Raw genomic sequence first — 24836 nt, 5'->3', positions numbered from 1 at the left:
TATAAACACATTTGTTATGGCTGGAAAAAGTCAAGAAGAACGATCAGGTATTTATGCTTTTGTGATGATGTCAAAACACAATTAAGGCCTAATAAATGTTTACAAATTTTGTTTTTCAAATGAATGCTAAGTGGGTATAGTTCCCCATTTTCTTCTTACAGATAATTGAAATGATCAGTTTTGTTTAGAGGCATGTGAGTTCAAGTACATGCTTCTAACAGTAAAAATATTATTTTTTTTCGATACTGGCCTTGAGTTTAGGACACACCTTTAACACACAATTCTTTTGAACTCTTGAACCTCTGTCTCTGTGCTGAGGGGCGGAGCAAAGGAAATGGAGAAGAGAAAACAAAACTTAAATCTCCGTCTGAAGCAAAAACTAAAGATTTCCTTCATGCCTTTCTTCACTTAGTTTGACAAGCTTCATCACCAGATCTAACCATCTGCAGACTCTGAAATAGGCTACGATGAACACCAGGTGGGTACTTTATTATTTGTTATCTTAAGATTAGTTCAAATATTTTTTTAGGCTGTAAAAAAAAGTTACATCCAAAACAAAAAGCCATGTCAGAATGTGATCAAACAGAGAGAAAAAAGTCAACAAATTTATATATTATATATATATTATATATATATTATATATTTCTATTTTTAATGTGAATTAAGAACGTTATTACATTTAATCATTTAGCAGACGCTTTTATCCAAACTAACTTACAAATGAGAAGAGCAATAGAAGCAATCAAACCAACACTAGGACAACAATATGCAAAAAAAAAAGAGTCCCATATATAGTCTAGCACAGTAGCTACACGTAGCAAGTTTTTTTTTTTTTTTTTTTTTTTGCTTTTTTAGTTTTAATGTTATAACCCTGTCTGTTTTTTTTTTGTTGTTTTTTTTTGAAAATGTGATATTTTTTTTTATTAGCTTTAACAAATTACAAAACAATAACAAACACAAATGACCTGACACACAACAAAGGGGATATTCAAACAGAAATATACGTAAAATGACAGCAAAAGAACATTGCTCTACAAATCTGTACTTTTGGACTAACAAAACTGAGGAGAATACACATTGTCTAGACACTTCTGGGACGTTATGTCACACCATACCACATAATATCACTGATGGAGGCATTGATGCTATCGAGGTATGGTGTCCGTATGCGGTTAAAAGTGTCAGTTGTGGAGTGGAAAATACATGCCAAAAGGTCCAGGGGAATACCGGTGTCTCTAATGGTTGAATGTCAACCTTTAAGGTAGGCTTGTTGATGTCTGTGTGTGTAATCGTAGATTCGATTTTCGTGCTCATGTTTGTAAAATCTAACTGATTGTTACAATATATTTACATTTATGCATTTGGCAGACGCTTTTATCAAAGCGACTTGCATTGGCATTTCAAGGTACACATTTTACATTCTTATCAGTTCTTGCTTTCCCTGGGAATTGAACCCATTACCTTGAGCGTTGCAAGCGCCAACGCTCTACTGTTTGAGCTACAAAAAAGCTTTTATAATAATACTGGGTTATAATAACACAGGGTTTGTGATATGAATATATTAAAGACAACACAATTATTAGACTCAAAAGACATCACAGAATCTATTCTATTTCATGCTGATTATAAAAACAGGTAACCATCATCGCCTGATCTCATTTACCTTTAGCTTTCTTTGTTTAACAACCACATGTCACAGCAGCCAAAAAAGATAAAAGACATATGAAGAGTTAATAGACCAACTAATGGAAATACTAATCACTGTTATGGCGACTATACATGAACCACGTTAGAGTTAAACTTCTGTTAATTCTCAATAAAACTTCTGTAGACGTCTGACAGAAATAAAGTCAGTCTGGTTAGTAATAAGTGAAGCTGGTACATTTCTGATCTGGAATATTCCTGTGTCCCTCATAGCCTCTCTTTCATTATAGATACCATCATGTTGAGGGAAATGTGTTCAAAAGTTTGAAAATCCGTGTGTAACTTTAACCCACTAAGCAAAATGATGTCCAAAAGACGTCTTTTCAACATCTTTGTCACAAAAGTCGGACGTTGATAAGACGTCCACTGAGGAGCCAGAATGACAGTTTTTATGACGTCTTTTTTTTTTACGTGTTCTGCACGTCCGATATAGACGTTCATGGACCCTTCGTACAAGGTTCAAAACTAGTTCAAATGTGGCCATTGTGGACATATTTTCAACAGCATGTATGGTCTCATTTAGACATAATCACTTTGACTATTGCTGTCAGATGATCTGAACAGAGGTTTAGATGTTGATATTTGTTTCATTTGAAGTGTCACCATTGTGGTGATCAGTGTTTGCTTTAGTTGTGCTCTTGGTCCCCTTTCCTTTTACTTTAGCTTTTCTTCAGCTGCTTTAACTGTGTGCCTGTAACACAATGGTTATTCTCGATAACTTCTGTAGACGTCTGACAGAAATAAAGTCAGTCTGATTAGTAATATTGAGAAAAGGTAAAAGTAATATTCGGGAACTATATAAACTAATAGTTATGAAGGTTAATATTGATAAGTTCAAATTTAGTAAGTTAACATTTAATTCATAACATTAAGATTAACAGTTCATGTTACAGATACATATATGTGGTTAAAACATTCTGTGTCATTTTGATTTGTGAATTGACTTCATTACCCAGGATGCCTTGAGCAATGGTAAAGGTCACGTGATTTACGGGAAGGTTTGTGAATGGCTGGTGGATTCGACAACGGCCATCTTGTGAACGATTTGCTGAACAAGCTCACGCTGTATTTTTTACTTTCGTTTTCCTTTTATTCATTAAACGTATGAAACGAAGCAACGTCTCACTTCGTTATTCCTAGTTTTCTAAGACGATAAATGTACAAAAAGTAATGAAGCTGGTAATGCTGTTTGTGGAGTTGTTTATTCCTCCTCTGCTGAGATCTTGAAAGAGTTAATGTCTTCTTTTATCTTCAGTGGATTTCATCTAAGACTGTGGGCTGAGGAAATACAACTCCCTCTGGGGCTTTTTGACTGGCTTTGTGAAAGACACATGACTTTGGAGAAACTGTGAAGATATATGCAGAGGTGGAAAGTCCAGGGGTCAGAAAGTAAAAGTCCTGCCATATGTTTATTCCACCCATGAACTCAGTCAGCTGATTTCACTAATTAGTTCTATCCCCTGGCTGAAAAACTGCACTCAAAAAAAAAATTATGTCTAAACATAAGATTTATGTATTTGAATTGCATAACAAATGTCCATCCATTTGGATTACATAGTTTTAACATAAACCAATTAATAATCTGAATGTGATTCATATTTTTAAGTCATATATAAATGAAACAGATAAGATTTATGTAATTGTATTAATAAACTGAATGTGATTCATATTTGTCAGTCATATGTAAATGAAATGGATAATATTTATGTAATCGTACAGAAAAAACGCCCATGTTAAATTAGCACTGCTCAGTGTTCATATGTGTGCACACTACAGAGTTAAAGTACCATTGAATCAGTGTTGAAGTTAATGAGATAATTAAGTGGTGATTGAGCAATAAATATGAACACCTGATGTTAACAAGCAGAATCACTGAAGAACAGAGAAACACAAGAACTACAACTGACTTCAGCCACAGCCTTAGATGAAATCAACTAAAAATAAAAGAAGACATTAAATATGTGAATATCTCAGCAGAGGAGGATTAAACAACTCCACAAACAGCATTACCAGCTTCACTTATTACTACCCAGATTTACTTTATTTAATATCCGGTTTAATTAAATCATATTTTGTATTTTAAAGTCACCATAATGGTGGATAGCATTTGCTTTAGTTGAGCTCTTGACCCTTGACTCTTTAATATAAAATATTATTTGGCTGTTATAATTTTGTGTTTGTAAACCACATTTGATGTAGCAAAAAAGCCATGAGAAAGTGAGATCAGGTGATGTTGGCTTTTAATTGGTGATGATATCATCATGCAATTGTCTGGCTCCCTGATCTTATTCTCCGCCTAATGCTTTGATTATATTGGACTTGTGTTTTTAATGTTGTTTTATTCATAATAATTTAATTCTAACGCATATCTAGCAGTGTTATTTGTAAAATAATATCCATGTTTTTTTTTAAATATTTATTTAGTGAACAAAAACGTTAATCTATGGCCTCACTTAGATGCACACAGACATCAATAAACAGCGTATGAATCTCAACAATGGTGACAATCAAACAAAATATCCAGATAATCAGTGCATGCTGGGAGATATGGGTGAGTTTTGATTGGTGGTACCCAGCATGCACTGCAGCATGTAGCATTTCATTGATTATCACCATTGTTGAGAATCATACACTGATTCTTGATGTCTAAGTAACATCTTAGCAGTAGAAGATTACTGTTTTAAATGTTTTTTAAATTATTTATATTATTTAATAAACAGCATTGCTCTGATGTTGCAAATTCAAATGACTTTTACTCTAAAAAAAATATTTAAAATAAAATATATGACCAAAGTATTAGACACTAATAAAGGTCAGGGATTCAGGCAATTACGTGACGATGACTTTGTATTACACCAGTAAACATCCAACATCACCTGATCTCACTTTCTCATGGCTTTTTTTGCTACAACAACTGTGCTTTACAAACACACAATTATAACAGCCAAAAGAATATTTTAGATTTAAGTGTTAAGGGTCAAGACCCCAACTAAACCAAATACTATCCACCATCATGGTGACTTTAAAATACAAAATATGATTTCATTAAATCGGATATTAAATAAAGTCAGTCTGGTTAGTAATAAGTGAAGCTGGTAATGCTGTTTGTGGAGTTGTTTAATCCTCCTCTGCTGAGAACTTGAGAGATTTAATGTCTTCTTTTATAGTTGATTTCATCTAAGGCTGTGTCTGAAGTCAGTTGTAGTTCTTGTGTTTCTCTGTTCTTCAGTGATTCTGCTTGTTAACATCAGGTGTTTATATTTAATGCTCAATCACCACTTAATTATCTCATTAACTTCAACACTGATTCAATGGTACTTTAACTCTGTAGTGTGCACACATATGAACACTGAGCAGTGCTAATTTAACATGGGTGTTTTTCTGTATACGATTACATAAATCTTATCCATTTCATTTACATATGACTGACAAATATGAATCACATTCAGTTTATTAATACAATTACATAAATCTTATCTGTTTCATTTATATATGACTTAAAAATATGAATCACATTCAGATTATTAATTGGTTTATGTTAAAACTATGTAATCCAAATGGATGGAAATTTGTTATGCAATTCAAATACATAAATCTTATGTTTAGATATAAAAAAAAATTTGAGTGCAGTTTTTCAGACAGGAGAGAGAACTAATTAGTGAAATCAGCTGACTGAGTTCATGGGTGGAATAAACATATGGCAGGACTTTTACTTTCTGACCCCTGGACTTTCCACCTCTGGATATATGACACAATTCACGAACAGGAATGTGAAAAGGGGGTAGAGCCTGAGTCACTAATTTTGCCCCCTTCAGCTGTTGTGAAGAGAATGTAATTTTATTTGCATGGTTTATTATGCATACACTTTAATCCACAGCTCTTGTGCTTCTCTTTCCTTCAGTGATTCTGCTTGTTAACAGCAGATGTTCATCACTAATACTCAATCTTAATTAATCACTAAATTATCTCATTAACTTTAACACTGCTTCAGTGTTACTTTAACACTCTGTAGAGTGGGATGTGATCTGGGCAGTGATGATTTAACACTGGGGATTTTGCTGTGTACATCTGGGCATATGTTGTACCGGGACGTGAGCTGCATGTATGCATCACATTGAATTGAATAGTTTGTTTATGTTAAAGCTGTCTAATCCCCAAAAAAAAAACATGGCTTTCAAATATAATGCTAAGTCGGTATAATTACCCATTTTATTCTTACAAATAATTGAAAAGATCAGTTTTGTTTAGAGGCATGTGAGTTCAAGTGCATGCTTCTAACAGTAAAAGGCCACACCTTTAACACACAATTCGTTTGAACACTTGAACCTCTGTGCTGAGAGGCGGAGCAAAGGAAATGGAGAAGAGAAAACAAAACTTAAACCTCCGTCTGAAGCAAAAACTAAATATTTCCTTCATGCCTTCTCCACTGACAAGCTTCATCACCAGATCTAACCATCTGCAGACTCTGAAATAGGCTACGATGGAGACCAGGTACTTTATTATTTGTTATCTTAAGATTAGTTTTTTTCTCTTAAAATATTTTTCCCGCATATTTTTTTAGGCTGTAATTACACAAAGTTAGGCTACACATCCAAAACAAAAAGCCATGTTAGAATGTGATCAAAAAGAGAATTTTTTTAATGTGAATTAAGAACGTTATTACATTTAATCATTTAGCAGACACTTTTATCCAAACTAATTTACAAATGAGAAGAGCAATAGAAGCAATCAAACCAACACTAGGACAACAATATGCAAAAAAAAAAAAAAAAAAAGTCCCATTAGTCCAGCACAGTAGCTACACGTAGCAAGTTTTTTGTTGTTGTTGCTTTTTTAGAAAGATGTATAGAATAGTAAGTGTTAATTTTAATGTTATAATCCCGTTTTAATTTTTTTTTTTAAATTGTAAATGTGATATTTTTTTATTAGCTTTAACAAATTACAAAATAATAACAAACACAAATTTCTTGACACACAACAAGGGGGATATTCAAACAGAAATATACATAAGATGACAGCAACAGAATGTTGCTCTACAAATCTGTACAATTGGACTAGCAAAACCAGAGAATACGCATAGGGAATAATGGAGAAAACACCCCCCTTAAGGAAAATGTGACATTACACTGTGAAACAAAACATAAATGTGACAAGAATTGTGCTCAGTTTATAGCATCTGATTGCATTTCCTCTTGCTGTTCTCAACATAACAATCAGATACAATTGAGCAGAGTAAAACCAAATGTCAAAAAGTCAAGATCCCAACTAAAGCAAACGCTGTTCACCATAATGGTGGCATAAAACCAAACTATTATTTTCAATAAATCATCAACATCTTAAACTATGTTAATTCTCAATAAGAACTTCTGTAGACGTCTGACAGAAATAAAGTCAGTCTGGTTAGTAATAAGTGAAGCTGGTAATGCTGTTTGTGGAGTTGTTTATTCAGATCCTGAGAGATTTCGTGTATTTTATCTTCAGTTGATTTCATCTAAGGCTGTGGCTGGAAGTAGTTCTTGTGTTTCTCTTTCCTTCAGTGATTCTGCTTGTTAACAGCAGGTGTTCATCACTAATGCTCAATCGTTATTCAATCACTTAATTATCTAATTAACTCCAACACTGATCAGTGTTACATTTAACAGCCTGTAGTGTGCACACTGAGCAGTGTTCATTTCATCTGGGCAAACCCATGTGGGCCCCACATCGCTGTGCTGGCTGGCATGTGACATTGCTATGGTCTGCTTTGTGGCCCAGATCTGGTAAACAGGAGCGGTCCGCCCAAGTGCCGTCATTCCACGCTGCATGTGGGCCAGATCATCTTTACATAAGTGCCAGATGTGGGCCGGATCTGGAATGTCACAATGTTGCTATCTGGGTATTTACATGTTACTGAGATCGGACGGAATTGTCTCTATGATAAATAAGCTATTTTTAGAGAAAGAGCATATTTAAATGTATTTATTGGAGTGGAAGTTGGATTGGAGCAGACTATCATTTCTTACAAATAATTCTACAGTATAACGAACTAATGAGCTAATTGATAAACAACAGGTGAACTGAATGAGCATGACAAAGACTAGAAAACTAGGTCACAGGAAACAGAAACACACACAAAGCATACTCCTGACATAACGCGAAGCTTCACACCTCATCAATCACGTGATATTGTCGTTTCAAAACAAGCTTCGGTACAGTGTGTGATACAATAGTGCTTTGAAAACTGCGTCGGAGCTCCAGTATCAACCGTCCCATCGCTACTATTAACACACTGTAGTGTGGACACATATCGAGGGGTGTTAATTTAACACTGGGGATTTTGCTGAGATCTTTAAATCAACTTGAAGAATCGCTTTTTTGATTGGTAGGAAGGCAACATTTCTCTGAAATCAAGCTCTGCCTGCTCAGAATGACCGACTCAAGCTCTTTAAGCTGTTATGATTAAATTGTTTTGAAATGCATTAATCACATATTTATTCAGAAAGGAAATATCATTGTTACGTAAATTGCTCTGTTTTGATTCTATAACGCAGGAAACAATTACAGGATCTCCTGTGGGAGTATGTAGAGGACACACTCAACTACATCGAGACTGTGAGGGACTTCTGTGACAAACAACAAGTATGGACCCTTAGGAGAGAGGAAGAGCTGAAGAGGATGAGAGACATCAAGGACAAAGCAGACAAAGTCAGTCATAAGTTTGACTATCTGTGCTCAAATAATAAAGCCAAGACATTGTGGGCGTTCCTAAAGAATAGTGTAAAACTATACATATACGGTCCATATACGTGCCATTCTACAGAATAGGTGCAAACCGCTGTCCCACAACCAAAAAAAACACATTTAAAAATAATTTAAGTATTCAAATTTTAGATGTTTAGAAAGATCCTTCTATTATCTATTGAATCCCACAATAATATTACATATATATATATATATATATATATATATATATATATATACACACGAGTTTCCTGTTTACAAACATTACAAGGTGCATGCGCGCGCATACGAGAGGCAGAAAGCCAGATTCGTGAGCTGGTTCGCTACTGCAACAACGAAGCTTTCCTTATTGTTTGTATAACTGCGGACTCAATAAAATGGGATTTTAGTTGGATCTGTTTGTCTGTCTTTAATTTTGCAGTGTTACTGTGATATATGTATGAATTGTCATGTTAGGCTAGTAATGTAATAGCCAATGTTAGCAGTGCAGCATCTACTGGACAGCCCGAATTTGCTTTTATACAAGTTACATTAAGCTTGTTTACGTTACTTTATGACCTGCCACATTTCATGACTGCACACATACACAAAATATTGTACCGTAAATCAAAGATTGGACCATGGATTATGTGGGAATAAGCCTAGTACCTCCGACCGTGCCGATTATATTAAAAAACTTACTCTCAGCAATGGTCAGAACTTGCCAGATCCCTACGCAATACATGACGATCTGTGGATTGTGGATGACAAGAAATGGCCAGCAATTGAATGGCCTGATACAACTATCTAATGTTAATTCAGACACCAAGTGTGAAGAGAAAAATATACTAGTTTTTTTGTGTGGCAAAAACATGCTTCCCCCTAGGTATGTTAAACATCAGGCACACAGCACTGGCTCTGTTGGTATAATTAACCACGCAACAACTCCTTGGTATTTTGACTAACAGACAACACCGCGCTGCCACTCGACCAGTCACGGATATATGCGCCTGCCACTGCGTTATATACTTTTAAATAAATAAAAAATACTTTTAAAACAACATTTTCCAAAATATGGGCAAAAATTTTAAACTTAACCATGTAAAATTATCCATGTTATCCCCATGAATTAAATTTCAAAATGTGGATCTTTTATAAAGTGAATTTTACATAAAAAGGCTGTTTTTGTATAAAAACCTATTTAAAACGTTTTTTTTGTGTACATTTATTTATATACATTTAAAATATATCATAAATCCTATAAAAAAAACACATTAATAAACATTTTTAAAATAATATATATATATATTATTCTGTTACATGTTAATGTCTGGGGTACCTGGAGACCCCAAAGATCACGAGTGTCTACACAAATTAAGACCATCAGAGTACCAAACACCTTTTTTCTGCAATTAAGCAAACTTTTTTGGGTGTTATTCCATCAAATTTAGTTTTTATGCATGTACAACTGTTCATAACTGTGCTAGGTAACCTTGTGCTGGTTATCATTTATTTTTGAGTTAGGCTCAAAAGTAAAATTGTCACTACCGAAACAGTCATGACTGAAACATGTCATCATTGTTTTGGTATTGACAAAAGGGAACACATAACCATTTATTTGGGGGAAATAAACAAAATGTTAGTACAGTTTATGCAAATCATTAATATCTTATGTTTTAGTGTGCAAGTTAAAATCCTGTAATGTGATGTGGTTGCTACCAATGTATTACTGTCACGACCAAAACATGCATGTTTTGTCTAAAATAAAGTATATTAAATTATCAACTGAGATGTTATTATAGTGTTTGGTTCAATGTATATTCAAAGTAATGAATCTTTAACTTTGAGATGAACTTAAAGGGGTCATGACATGGGTTTTTTTATTTTATTATTATGTTCCCTTAAGTGCAATTATAGTATTACTATAGTTTTTTTTACAAAAAACTTTTAAAATGTAGTGATTTATGACCTTTTCCCACCCTGTTTCTCATCCTCTGATTCAAACAGTCTGTTTTGGGGGTGTTTCCCCTTTAAGAGTTCAGTGTTAACGCCCACTGTTATGATTGGCTAACGTCAGTGCCTATGCATCAATTATTAACGCCCCCAGCCAGAACCTGTGCGGATTCAGCGTATTTAAAAAGTAGTTTAAAGTTTTAAACACATTACTTACAGTTTGCGTCGTCGTTGTTGAGCCCAGAATAGTCGGCACGGACTTATCTTTGAGCAACAGTTTTCTGGCAAAGGCAGCATCATTTTGGGATTTGTTCTCAAAACAGTCATCCTTCAAATGTATAGAACAAACGCTTAAATTAACACTGCCGTGACTGGGTCGTCCGCAAAAAATAAAGTGCATCCATTTTCCCCTGACGACTGGATCTTTCGCAGCGTATTCAAAGATGTTGTTTGTCCACAGCCAGGAACAGCACATCTGTGGCGTCGTAATTTCCCTGTACACAGACCCACTCGCTGTCCGTCCACTGAACACTTGTGAGGCGCGCGGCACGCGGGCGCGACAACGATACGAAATGAGCGTAGTTGTCTTGCGCTTAAAGCGTAGTTGTCTTGTGACGGAGGCGGTCATATGCAAACACTGGTACGTCACTTCGTACCGTGACGTCACTTCGTACCGTGACGTCACTTCTTACCATGGATCCAGAACGAGCTGTATTTAGAGCTTGATTAAATAAATGATTCGTTTGTAATGGGGAGGACGTCTTAAGCTATGAAACTTGCAGGACGTTTTAATGACACAAAGACCTCTTATATACCAAAAGATCAAGGCAAATTTGGTTTCTCATGTCATGACCCCTTTAATAGTCCAGGCGTTTTAGGAAAAAAGGGTGAACAAATTGCAACAGAATCAAACTCAACTGATTTTGTATCCTCAATATGTCCTGAGTAAGGGAAAAAAAGCCCAGAAGAATCCCATTAGGGGAAAGTTCAGAAAAAGACCCAAATATATCCTATTCATTCGCCTATTCATTATTTTTCTCACATGAATAGAGTAAAAAATGTAACCTTTAGATATCACCATCAAAATTACTGAGTTGATTACTTATATCAAGACAAACAAAAAATGTATTACAAGTTTTTTTTTATTGTTTGTTAACATGGGCAAACGGTGCATAATCTAATTACAGATGTGCTAATTTGCATAAATACCACAGACCAAAGACTAGATGTTAAGGTCTGAATGGAGCCCATCTAGGTTACCCATGAGCATAAATACATAGAGGCAGGAAGAAGTACTTTAAACCGATTATTGAGTGTATTAAACCAGTATTATTATTGCAGAGATGGGGTTTGGGGCTGGGTCCGTGGGTTTCTGGGGGATGAGTCTGAGGGAAGAACAAGAGTAAGGAGAATGCAGAAGACAAGGTAAAATAAAAAGTGAACCCCCAGAAACAGTCCCACGGACCCAGCCCCAAACCCCATCTCTGCAATAATAATACTGGTTTAATACACTCAATAATCGGTTTAAAGTACTTCTTCCTGCCTCTATGTATTTATGCTCATGGGTAACCTAAATGGGCTCCAACGTTGTGAGTAGCATATATCAAAGTCGGACCTGAAATTGCGTATGCTACTTGTACGTTACGTGTGCACGGGCGCGAGCACGAGCAATAATGTTTAAGATGAATTCAAACATAGTCTCACATAGTCTGTATGCAGTTCACTTAATGGCCACCGCTAATAACAAGGGTTTCTGAATTCTACATACAGCCTCTTCAAGTGACTAAATATCAAGAACATTTTTAAATAGAAAAATGGCTTTCCATAGGTCTGGGTCCTCAATTGATGACAATGTAAAGTAAATATTTTCTTTGATCTTGATGAGATTATTGAGCGCCCAAAAAAAAAGAAGGGAGCGTAATTATTTATTTGATGTGAACACACATTTGTCTGATGCAAAGCAATTGAGTGCTGTTTTCATGTTTAAGCTTGACTATGAAAAATATTCCAAAACTTTCTGAAAATACAATGTTATTTAACTGCACAATTACTAGAATGTGTACCTTGGATATTATACAATTTGCATACGTACAAAATTTGAGGAAAAATACTTTTTCTGTTGAATATCCATAAGGAGCCGGAGAAGAAATTGGGAGCTGTCCTGAAGAACACACTTCAGGGGCTGAAGGAACTTGACGTCTTCCTGGATGCAGTGGAGAAGCTCGCCGTCACCTCACAGTTTGTCTTCAGTGGACAGAGCTTCTTGCCTGAGGACGAGAGTCCTGAAAGTGTCCGATCAGTCATCACAGCTGCAAGAATGGCCTCTCCTCTCCTCATCCACTTTAAACGAAATGCAAAAACCTTCTTCCTTCCTTCACTCAGTAACCTGGACGTCCTGTGCTTTCAATTAGACAAATACATACAAATCACAAAACAGATTTGTGAGAGAATGGAGAAAAAGTTAGTACTGACATTCATGCAATTTTAATTTTTAAAGGATAGTATTTTGATTATATACACGTTAATACACACAGATTATCAAAATAATCTCAGTGGCATTTACTAAATCACCTAATGGAAGGCTTGGTTCCATAATTTAATCAATAATTTAAAAAAAATTCTACATTTATTTCCCCCCTCACAGTTCCAAGAGTGATTTGTGGTATAAAGATATTCACAGGTAAGTAAATATTATGGTAAGATTGGGGTTAATTTAACATCTTCATTATTCATCATAACCTACTGGCCAAGCTGAGTAGAATCATACAATCTGAATTCTGAAAGTTTATTTGCTTTCATGATAATCTCTAAAATGCCTGTCTTAAAATATAGGCAAGTCTTTGTTAATCCTGAAACTCTCCACAGACGTAAGAAGGCTCAGCTTGTAGTGAAGTTCAGATTGAACTTCAGCGAGGACTCCATGCAAAAAATGCTTGATCATTTGAAGCAGTTGTGCGAAATCAGGTGAGATCTATATTTATGATCTGATGTATTCTTCACACTCATGCATTGTGAAAGGTGGCTGTAAAGTATATATATATTTCTATTATTGTCTAGGATGGACCAGCACACAAAGCTGACTTTAGTTTTTCAGGAATACGCTCTGCGCTTCATTGGTTTGTTCAGTCAGCGTTACTCTAGAATGGAGAAGCATCTGTCAGATCTGGAAGAGAGTGCAGTTCAGCTGGACAGGATGAAGATGGGGGCTAGTATCTCCACTGTGGCTGGCAGTTCGGTTGGGATAGTAGGGGGTGCTTTGTCCATTGCTGGTCTTTGTTTGGCCCCCGTCACTGCAGGAGCGTCACTGGGTCTCACTATAGCAGGTCTCGGTGCGGGGGTGACCAGTGGGGCCAATAGTTTGATCACAGGCATCACTGAAGCAGGAGTCAACCATTGGCATGAGACAAAAAGCCAGAATATTTTCAAACAATATTTGGACGATGTGGAGAAGATTTTAAACTGTCTGGATCAGGCCAGTAGTCAGGAGCATGTAGAGGGGCTTGCTGGGTTTAGTTTCATTACAGCTGGGAAACTGGCATTTACTGCTATAGCATTGGGCAAAGGTATTAAAGGTATTAAAGATGCAGCTTCAGCTGTTAAAGTACTGAAAACTGAGGAGGTGATTGCGGCTGCAACCAAGGCCGGGCTCCAGGAGGCACAAAGTGCTCGTAACATTCCCAAACTGGCCGCAGAACTTCCCGACATTGGGCAGCTGGCAAAAGGGACGCCACTAGCTCTTTCAAAGTCTGCTAGAGCTGGATTCATCGGTCTAAATGCCCTCTTTATTGGCTTAGATGTCTTTTTTATTTGCAAAGAGAGTATAAGTCTGGCCAACGGGAGCGAGAGTGAGGCGTCTCAGCTCATCCGCTCACGAGCAGCTCTGTGGAGATCTGAGCTGGAGGACTGGAAGAAGATCCATGATTCCTTATGCATAGGGAGAACGAGGGTTAAGTTGAGTCAGGAAGTGTTGGAGAAACCTTTTCTTCCTTTGCAACACAGAACCTTGCTGCTCGTGTTACTCCTCCTCGTCAGCATATTTCTGGCGTGCTTAGCTGCACTGGCTTCCGGTCCATACCCGCATTGATTACATATATATGATGGTGCAGTTCCTTGTACAGCTTTATATGTGATTTAATTACGCTATATGCCCTCTCAATCTCTCCACTCCGCCAACTCTTTTCTCCTTAAACAGCCTTCTTGCAGACTGAAAACTTTGGGTGAAAGAGGCTTCTCTGTTGCGGCCCCTAGGTGAATACACTTCCTTTAAATGTTAGGAATGCCCCAACATTAGGTAGTTTAAAGAAACAGTTGAAAACAAATATTTTTAAGATATTGTTTATGTCTTAATTGGAGACACTGGACACTGGATGTATATTGTACTGTATCTGTTCTTGCATTTTGGATTTTCTTCATTTTCTTTTACGGATTCACTTCTGTACTGTACTTTTTTGGGGTATAAGAAAAGCGCATTATAAATCAAATGTATTATTATTATTATCAACTTACCTACTTCTTTTTTCAAGCTTTCTGGTTTGCTAATAATTCATGTTAGTAAAATAAAAGCATTAATGAGATCTGCTTGATTCATTGCACATATCTTTATCCTGTCACATTCAATATAACTTTGATTAAAAAATGTATTACACTCATGTGTGTCTCATGGTTCATAATGGACTGTTTATATTTTGGATGGTCTGGTTACATCTCAATTGTGTATCACGGTGAAAGCATCCGCTGTTTATCACGTGTTATTTGCTCTTAGGGTGTGAGAGTCTCAAGTGCATCAGTTAAATACTGACAGATCTATAGATATTATAATAGGCCGGGAGCCAGGAGCCAGGTCCACTCCTCAGGATGTTTTTTTTTCACTATTATTTCCTATTATCTTATACCTTGGGCCATCACAAGTTGATAATGACCACCCCCAACTCGGCCCCGTTTGATCTCAGGGGCCAAAAAACTCCCTTTTGACGGAATTATGTAATTGTGAATATTAAGGTATACTGCAGCTACATAAATGGTCATATAACCCTAAAACTTTGCATGGTGTATCCTGACACATAGGGGAAACTAGCAGAAAAAGATTCTGGGGATTTATATCACCCTCAACATACCACAAAAGACCAAAATATGTCTGTCCGCCTGACAAATTGTCATCAAATGTGATCATTTTAAAGGGTAACTAAACACTAAACCAACTTTTTTTAGTTAATGATCTGTAAGAATGGAGCTTCATAAATGCTGTTCATTGATTCGAGTACTTTTTTTAACATTTGAGTATAAAGTGTTTTATTTTTCAAATATATGGTGTAAAAACGTCTGAGTGCTGCCCTCTTCAGGTTAAACGGAATCTCCTGAAGCAGGGGTACTCTCTGACGTAGGGTACTCTGTGACGCTACTCTGCCACGCCCCCCTTGGCAGCCCCTGGTATAAAAGCATCTGGTTCCGTCAACACCAGAGCGAGTCAGGAGTTGGAAATTGGAATTACGAGTATTGAAAACGATCAGGATAGCGTATTTTAGCATCTAGTTAGCATAGCATTTATATAGTTATTTAGATTATTTCGTGTAGCCTAGGTAGTTATTTAGCATAGTTGTTAGTGTTGTTAGACGCATAGTTAGTTAGTAGCATAGTATTGCATCAGTTAGAATAGTGTAGATTTTTAGCATTAGTTTTGTCTGTGTTTAGTACAGTGGTTAGGCTGGTATAGGTGTAGTGTTGCAGGTTGCAACAACACTGCTGGACTGCATAACTTTCCCCCAGACTTGGAAATTAGCGCCAGTGTTTACATGCACTTGTGTGCCAAACGCTGCTCTTCCTGCATGGACTCCACCACCGCCGGCGCGTTTTGCTGGATATTTTTTTTTCACATAGCGGCAAAATATGCTTAACGGAGGTCAATAGTAATAATAATCCACTCAGATACTGGCCCCATTCTCTCTTGCGCGGCTGCTTCGCTAGCATCGTCGGATGCCGATCGCGATGCGGGAGTTAATGCGATGCGACACCGCAGTTTGAGCTCGCGGCTCGAATTGATATGGTTTTAGCTCTGTGTCCACAGACAATTCGTCCACTTCAGGGGAAGGTGGGGGAGAAAAGTCCTCGACTTCAAATGACCGCTCTGTTGCAAAGCTACTTTCGTCACTCTCATTCTTAGCGAGTCTGACAGCAGCTGTCAATCACTGCGTCACTGCGGGTCTGTCAATCACGCGCTCAGCCCCGCCCTCGGTTCGTCCGTTGGGGTCTGCCCACTTTTCCAGCATTTTTCAAATATTGCCAGTGGGTGGAGTCAGGCTCTGACCAGGGGTTTAGTTACCCTTTAAAGCATTTTATTATACATATCACTGCCTCAAATGTACATGAAAAACTTCCCAACTTTATACGCTTCAATTTAAGACCAAGATGACCTTTCTGTCTAGTGGATTACAGCTGGTATAACCAAAGTTCTCCCCTGTACCCCAAATCGGAGAAAACAGAACTTTCATGCATTACCGTTCCAGATATGGGATTAACCACTTATATTGGCATCAGCCATTACATATTTAAAACAGTAATATTCTAAACTAAACCTAAACTAATCTTGACAAACTATATATCATTTGAAAGCGAACAATCTCTAGTTTACATATTTGGTGACTGATTTTCAAAATAAATTACAGAGCCGTAATTTATTAATTTGCAACAAGAATATTTTCATACTCCTACGGCGTGTTCGGACCTTTATTTTGAAATAGTGATGAACATGAAAAATCATGAAAGAATGGTAGAAACCTCAGTTTGTTTTCATGCCAAGAGTTCAAAAGATAGCATCCATTCAATTATTTTAGACAAAAAGGTCTGAAAATGTTTTATAAAGAAAAGAATTATAGATTCACCATTTGTGATGTGGCAGCGAGCTATAATGCACATACGTGATCTTTTTGTGTTTCTTAGAGGTTGAATTCATTTCAAAATCTGCCAAACTTCCAATACTACTTCTGAATAGGATGTCTACTTCATAAATTGTATGAAAATTGTAAAAAATAATGGTTCAGATCACTCAAACAACATATGGAAATGGAGGCGCCCTTATATGGGCAGTAATGTCAACTAGTGGAAAAGTTTGGTACTGCGCCCAAATAAAATCTCACTGAAAGCTTATTTTCAACCTAAAATTTGAAACAAAACGTGTTCAGATTTTTGGCTTTGATTTTTTTTTGCATTTTTAGAGTCCACCAGGTTTTGAAAATATATATTTTTTATAAAATATGAATAATACAATTTTTAACATTGTACATTTTTATAAACTCAAACTTCTATAACTTTCTTTCTGTTTAACTTTCTTAATTTATTTCACTTCTACAAAAATCTGCCAAATGTCTTCTTTAAAACAAGACCAATCTTACATTTATATTCAGATGTAAATCATTCTTGAATTACAACCATTTAAGTTCGGAATATGCATTTTCATGTCTATTAAGGGGTATTAAGGGGTGCCGCTTAAGGGGTTAAGCTTCTAAGTCTAAGTCTTAGTCAGTATAGGCCTACACATAATTAAAAAAATATATAAATAGAAAAGTTACATTTTGAAATCTGCTTTTCATCATTTGCAATATTTCCAGTTGCATCTTTAATGATTTTGCAGTGGGGTAAAGTGAGATTTTTTTTTACATTTGCTTCCCTCTAAGCGAGCTAAAATTATATATCAGTCAAATTTACACATTTCGGGATGTTTCCTAGCAATGAAAATTATCAGAATGTATTCAGGATGAAGGGCAGTGAAAATATGATGATTTTTTAAAAAGTGGTCTTGTGTCTCACTTTACCCCAGCTTAGGGGTAAACTGATCCACTTACTTTTCCCACTCTGATTCTACCATTACAACACATGTTGTAAGAGTTACAATCCTGACAGCTAGCTTGACAACCACACACTCCCAAACTAATGTCGAACTAGTAACAGAATCATGGGGATTGGTCAATTAAGCAATTTTTTTTGATGACCCCCCGGTGCGCATCCAGGTGAAGGTGCACCATGCTGGGCGTGCTTATGGTGACACACTGGAGGGAATTCCTCCTAAAAAATGGTGTGCAAAATACTGTGATGCGTTGGGAAGCTCCATGTACTCAGACCTCCCCTGGCCAGCCCAGAGAGCGTGGTCTGTCCTGGGCCAGATTCAGATTTATGCGCCACCGCTGGAGCTCCTTCTGGAGCGAAGTCGGTCCTAAAACGCACCTTTGGGTCTTTGTGGAGGAGGGACAACGCTCCGCTCGGACAAGGAACACGGACCAGAGAACCGTGGTGTTTAGACCGGGTGGGGAAACAGCCAGACCCAGCCCAGAGAAAGTGCACTTTGTGCGGGCGAGTCTTCTAGTAAATAGGGTCTGGTTTGGACACCCAGTCCCTCGGTGCCAGGGCGTGCATACCGGTGAACGTGCACCGTCCTGGGTGAGCTAGGGGTGAAAGACACACTGGAGGATATTCCTTCTCGTAAAAATGGACCATGTCCAAAAATATCTTGTATTTGAACAAGAGCTCCATGCTCGCAGACCTCCCGGGCCGGCTCCAGGAAAGGGTGGGTCATCTCAAACACGGATGCTCGGGGTGTTGTAGAGGAGGGAGACGACACTCTTATCGGACAAGGTAACGGAAAACAGGCGCCTCCGGGTCACGTCGATTGGTCGATTGGAGCTTCGGACGCACCTGGGGACTGCCCCTGCCCGGTCGAGGTGCAGCTTGCTCCTCCCCGATTTACGTGTCAACATGAGACGCGGGCCGCGTCGACCTCGGGAGACTCAGATGGCCTGTCTCAAACGAATGACCGCAGAGGCACGTCAGAAGGCTTGGACGGTTGGGGGGGGGTTAGTTGGGGCTCCCCTGACACGTCTTAGAGCCGAACTTCGCCTTGCGCCTCCCCCCACTTTGAAAGCACCCTTCCCGGTTACGGCCTCAAACCAGAGGCCTCCCGCCCCTGCCCCCGGGGGATGGTTCCTCACGCGCCCTATGAGCCCTCTCGGTTGATCCCGAGGTAAAACATATGCTTATCGAACGGTAGGTCTGGATAAACGGTGAAGAGACTCCAGGGGTTTGAGACACAACACCCCTGGAGAAAAAGCGGTGGAGGAAGGTCCTCCTCCACAAACAAAAACGGACAGTGTCCGTGAGGTTGCAGACGGACGAGATTCCCATGCTGACTTTACTCCCTGGCAGGCTCCCAGGAAGAGTGCCTCGGGTTCGGGCACGTGCAGATCCGTCTGCCTGACGGAGCGACCTCGGTCCTAAAACTGACCTTGGGGGTTTTGTCGAGGAGGGGACAAACGCTCCGCTCGGACAAGGTGAGAGGGAGAAGGTGATCCACCTCTTTTCCTCAGCTACTGTACCCCGAGCTTCTGATTTTACATCTCCTTTCTCTTTTTTCTTTATGAATCTTAGGAGGCTTGACTTGTCAATATTTCTATCCCTTGCAGCTGCTCTTATAGACTTCTTTCCTTCCTTGACCTCAGCGGCTGCACTCTCCATCTCCTCAAGGGGTGTTTTGCCCCAGGTTGTCTTCCTGGTGTATTGCCTTGGCATGATGACTTTTAAAATAAAACATATGTAATGTAATATTACATTAAAATATATTTGAGACTAAACTTTTGCCTCATGTCTCACTTTACCCCACCGCCATTGCTTCAGCTAGCATCATCACATGGTTTTATGTTGGTAGTTCATCAATGTATGATATAAGTTTTTCTACCTGAATCAATTTGCTTTGGCACAACAGTTGATTAAGTTAACAGCAAGAAAATGTACTTTTACGTGCAAAAAAAATATTTTTGTGTAAAAAAATCATGCTTATCACAGCACCATGAGGTCCATGGCCAATGGGAAATGGGAGGGGCTTGAAAACATAATGGTCACATAACCACAAATGTGTTCCGTTGCCTAGATACAGGGGGTGTATGGAAGTAAAATAATGCCAAATGTTTTTGAAACAAAAAGCCTGTTGAATTGCACTACTTGAAAAAAATATGCATTGCATTAACCATGCTTGCATTTTAATGCATTGTATTTTAGGACTTGCATTTTTTTATTGCCTCAAATTCAACATGGTTGAATATTTAAGCTGTGAATATTTCAATTCAAAACATTTCAAACACATTTTCATTATTAAAAATTCAATAATCCATATTCACCTTTCATATTTCAATTCCAAAATATTCAAACGGTTTAAAAATACAACCTTTAATATTCAACAGGGAATTTTCAGTCCATTTTATTTCGCTTTAAAAATTCGCTTCCTCAAATTCAGTGGTTAAAATTCGACAGTAAATTCAACATTGACATCCAGGAACTGCAGGAAAAGCAGTAGACTACCGAGCATAATCTCCACCTGCTGTTATTCGGCCTCACCAGCAGGGGGCGCACGCGCGTGTTGTTGACGAAGAGGAGAGCAACAGTTCATTCATAAAAACCCGTTTATAGAAATGTTAGTGTATTTGTGATTATTACGAGTGCTGTTTTTACAGCTGAGATTATAATGTTATTCCCCCAATGCTGATGTACAGATCAAATGTTACATTTGAAGTAGACATATATTTCTCTTGGTTGTTTAGTTGCCTTAACATTATATCACTGCGATGCGCTGCAGTAGCCTAGTGTTTCCCTCAATACTTCAGGATTGCTGGACATATAAAACGCTCAACGTAGCGTGGACTAGTAGCCTAGATATAAAAGACCAAACTCGCACTTTAGGCTGTAAGTAGGCCTACTATGTGGTTACGGGCAGCAGACGGACTCAGAATCATATGAATTTAACGCGCAAAGTTTCACGCAGTTTGTTTGTGTGTGTGTTTTGCTAATACAATAATAAATCATAAATCAGATGTGTACAGTAACATAACGATGTCCAGCTATCAAAAATTCAGTGGCCTAGGTCTACATTGGGTTTCATTTGTCGTTTAATGAGATCTAATATGTTTTCAGTGCCGAGAATTTTCCTATGGAATTTTCAGATGAATAGATCCGACTTAAAATACAAATGTACTTAGAGTGTGTATGTCAGGTTAAATTTTTTATTTTGATTAACACAAAATAGTGAGGGGAAATACACGTTTGACAAGTTGATATATTGTTTTGTATGTTTTTCGATTCCTAAAGGCAGAATATAAGATGAAAAAGTTCGTTATTTTCAGTCCTCCCTTAAAACTGCTCCTCATTCCAAACGAAACGTTTGACGTCATAACAGGGAGACGTCTCCCCAGCTCGCTGAGTTGTGTTGATAATTGCACGAGTGATAGAGCGAGAGAATTAGTGATTAGGACATTTATTTAGTTATTTAAGTTAGGTCGTTAGTATACGCAGGCGTATTTTCACGATGGTGAATTACTGCGTTTGTGCTGGGTGCAAAAACACCGTTAAAACCGGTCACAGAGTCAACTTTATTCGGAGCAAACGCGCTGACTTCAGTGCTGCTTCGGTATCCAAGACTTCGGTCATTTGCAGCGCCCATTTCACTGAGAAGGACTACGCGGTTGGAGATCTCATGAGTTATAAAATGGGATTTAAAACCCGATTGAGACTGGTAGCTGATGCGGTGCCTACGGTGTATGCTACTGTAGTAGAAGCACGTCGATCGCGCCCCTCTCTCTCCCTCTCCCTCTCTCTCTCACTCACACACACACACACACACACACACACACACACACACACACCAACCAACATATTCCAGCATTGCAATATTGACATCGATCGCAGCCTGTTCATTATAGCCACGGAGCTTAAGAGCTAAGGCGGAGCTACAGATTAGGTGTCCCTAAATAACCCGCGTATCTAACAGTAGTTCCGCATTAATTAATTTGCACGCGAGTTTAATTTTTTTTTAATATATACTGTGTATTCTCCGTGTATATTCATGCACTGAACCGTGACACCCGTACCGTTTCGGTTCAATACGAATACATACCGTTACGCCTATACTTACCAGACACCTGACCAACTCTCCACTGGTTCTTCTTCACACCAGATATTTATGTTTCTTCGATATGAATTATTTACATTTCTGTTTGGCTCCTCATCTGTCTCCCGCCTGGGAGGCTCAAAATTGTATGGCTGTGGGCCATCGTATAGGTTTGAGGGGGATTTTGCATCTCCTCAGACTCAAAACTCTCCATACTTGAATAGAACTTTGTTGGCACGTCTCCCTTGTATGACGTCACAGCTGAGCTGCGTTTTAAAAATATGATCTTGACAGAAATGGCTATAAAGCTTATTGTAGGGCAGTTACAGTAATAATTTTAATGATAATTACATTTTCACTCAGACATCTAAACCTTATTTAATATATCTAAAAAAAAAAATTAACCTGACATACACACTTTAATGGTCGAGTGGTAGAACTTTAGCCATGAGGGTCAGAAGTTCTGGGTTCGAATCTGCACTCGTATAGTTTTTTTTCCTCATCAAAACCGATTATGTTTATCAGTGGTTGTATATCAAGCTGGGACACTTTGTGTGCAGTTTGTTTTGTGATTTCACCGGAACGAGAGTCTCCGCAACTGATTGAAGTGCGTCTGAGTGAAGAGTGTTCGCGAGCCACATAAGTTACTCTATCCGCACCACTGATCGCAGTGGCAATGAGCACTTGATTTCATACACATTTCAGCGCTAGATCGCCTCTTGTTTAACAAACGAACTAAATGAATGCTCTGCTGGTTAACTGGAGTTGTTTTATTTCGGCTGTTTGTACATCCGTGCTGCGAGGTGGGGACAATATCTACCCTGGCAGAAAGTGGTGGGACATATCCCACCCGCATTATGCATATGGATACTTGCATAAAGTTGGCTTGACATTGGACTTTCGCACATTTAGGGACCGTCTCTAAAATTACATTCAACATTACACACGTTTCTAACTTCAATAGCAAACTTCAACTTATCAAAAATATAAAAGGTGTGCATGTGTATCATGCCTGACGTACCAGTTTTCTGTAAGTCATTCTCTCCCAATGCTATTGAAGTTAGAAACGTGTGTACCAATGTCGTGTGTAACTTTAGAGACGGTCCCTAAATGTGCGAATGTCTAATGTCAAGCCAACTTTATGCCATATATCACAGGGAAACTTGGCGTGATACCTTGCGGGTTAAGTTCATCTTTAGTCTGCTGCCCGTAGCCATATAGTACCTATACAGCCTTCTCAATAAAGTGCGAGTTTGCTCTTTTATATCACTATTAGTCCATTAAGCTATACGTTGAGCGTTTTATATGTCCAGCAACCCTGAAGTATTGAGGGAAACACTGCTACTGCAGCACATCGCAGTGATATAATGTTAAGGCAACTAAACAACCAAGAGAAATATATGTCTACTTCAAATGTAACATTTGATCTGTACATCAGCATTGGGGGAATAACATTATAATCTCAGCTGTAAAAACAGCACTCGTAATAATCACAAATACACTAACATTTCTATAAACGGGTTTTTATGAATGAACTGTTGCTCTCCTCTTCGTCAACAACACGCGCGTGCGCCCCCTGCTGGTGAGGCCGAATAACAGCAGGTGGAGATTATGCTCGGTAGTCTACTGCTTTTCCTGCAGTTCCTGGATGTCAATGTTGAATTTACTGTCGAATTTTAACCACTGAATTTGAGGAAGCGAATTTTTAAAGCGAAATAAAATGGACTGAAAATTCCCTGTTGAATATTATAGGTTGTATTTTTAAACCGTTTGAATATTTTGGAATTGAAATATGAAAGGTGAATATGGATTATTGAATTTTTAATAATGAAAATGTGTTTGAAATGTTTTGAATTGAAATATTCACAGCTTAAATATTCAACCATGTTGAATTTGAGGCAATACAAAAATGCAAGTCCTAAAATACAATGCATTAAAATGCAAGCATGGTTAATGCAATGCATATTTTTTTCAAGTAGTGCAATTCAACAGGCTTTTTGTTTCAAAAACATTTGGCATTATTTTACTTCCATAGTGGTGTCTCACATTACCTGATGTCTCACTTTACCCCACTCTCCCCTACTATGTCTTGTTGTCCAAAGAGGTGGACTTAGATATTTTTGCAAAAAAAAAAAAGCACACATGGACTTAAAGAGTTAAATACAAATTAATTGTGACATTTGTGAAAATAAGGCATTTCAATAATGGACTAATAACCTTTTCTTTGAGACTAAAGTGAAATTACTGAACCTAAAAATAGGAGCCTGATAAATAAAAAAAAGAAAGAAAGAAAACATGTCAGATGGACTTAACAATGCAATTATTTTACCATTGTATTATTTGACTTAATATAAGTACTAATTTGTGGGTGATGTTCAATAACTATAAAACATCGCAATTTACAACCTATAGTTTCAGTTGTTAAGTAAGGAATAATTGACGACAGGCCTGGAGTCAATTATTCCGCTTATACTACAGTTACCACACCTCGAAATATTGTTCAGATGATGTATTTCAAGACGTTTGTAAAGTTTTTGTCATTAAAACGCTCTTGTATGTA

The 24836-nt window shown here is 37.8% G+C and overlaps 1 protein-coding gene across 2 annotated transcripts; it reads left to right on the top strand.

Moving 5' to 3' along the window:
- Window positions 1-323: 323 nt before the first annotated feature.
- Window positions 324-14930, top strand: LOC307001274 (uncharacterized protein). Of its 2 annotated transcripts, none has more exons than XM_079617563.1 (6): window positions 324-478; window positions 8235-8388; window positions 12491-12816; window positions 13001-13036; window positions 13222-13320; window positions 13414-14930. In XM_079617563.1, exons 1-6 carry the CDS (start codon window positions 468-470, stop codon window positions 14438-14440), a joined length of 1653 nt encoding a protein of 550 aa, XP_079473689.1. In that variant the 5' UTR covers window positions 324-467; the 3' UTR covers window positions 14441-14930. The 2 variants fall into 2 exon arrangements, with proteins under 2 accessions (XP_079473689.1, XP_079473688.1); XM_079617562.1 differs by lacking the exon at window positions 324-478 and adding an exon at window positions 6040-6195.
- The last annotated feature ends 9906 nt before the right edge of the window (window positions 14931-24836 follow it).

This window comes from Phoxinus phoxinus (assembly GCF_949152265.1).
Source record: "Phoxinus phoxinus genome assembly, chromosome: 1".
Lineage (NCBI taxonomy): Eukaryota > Metazoa > Chordata > Actinopteri > Cypriniformes > Leuciscidae > Phoxinus > Phoxinus phoxinus.
The sequence above is the reverse complement of the archived record's forward strand: the minus strand, read 5'-3'. Positions and strand labels throughout refer to the sequence as shown.

Bases quoted from the DNA above. Each gene is read 5' to 3' on its own strand.
- LOC307001274 (XM_079617563.1), top strand. The intron at 8,389-12,490 runs GTCAGTCATAAG...AATATCCATAAG, and splicing joins TCAAGGACAAAGCAGACAAA to GAGCCGGAGAAGAAATTGGG. The intron at 12,817-13,000 runs GTTAGTACTGAC...CCCCCCTCACAG, and splicing joins TGTGAGAGAATGGAGAAAAA to TTCCAAGAGTGATTTGTGGT.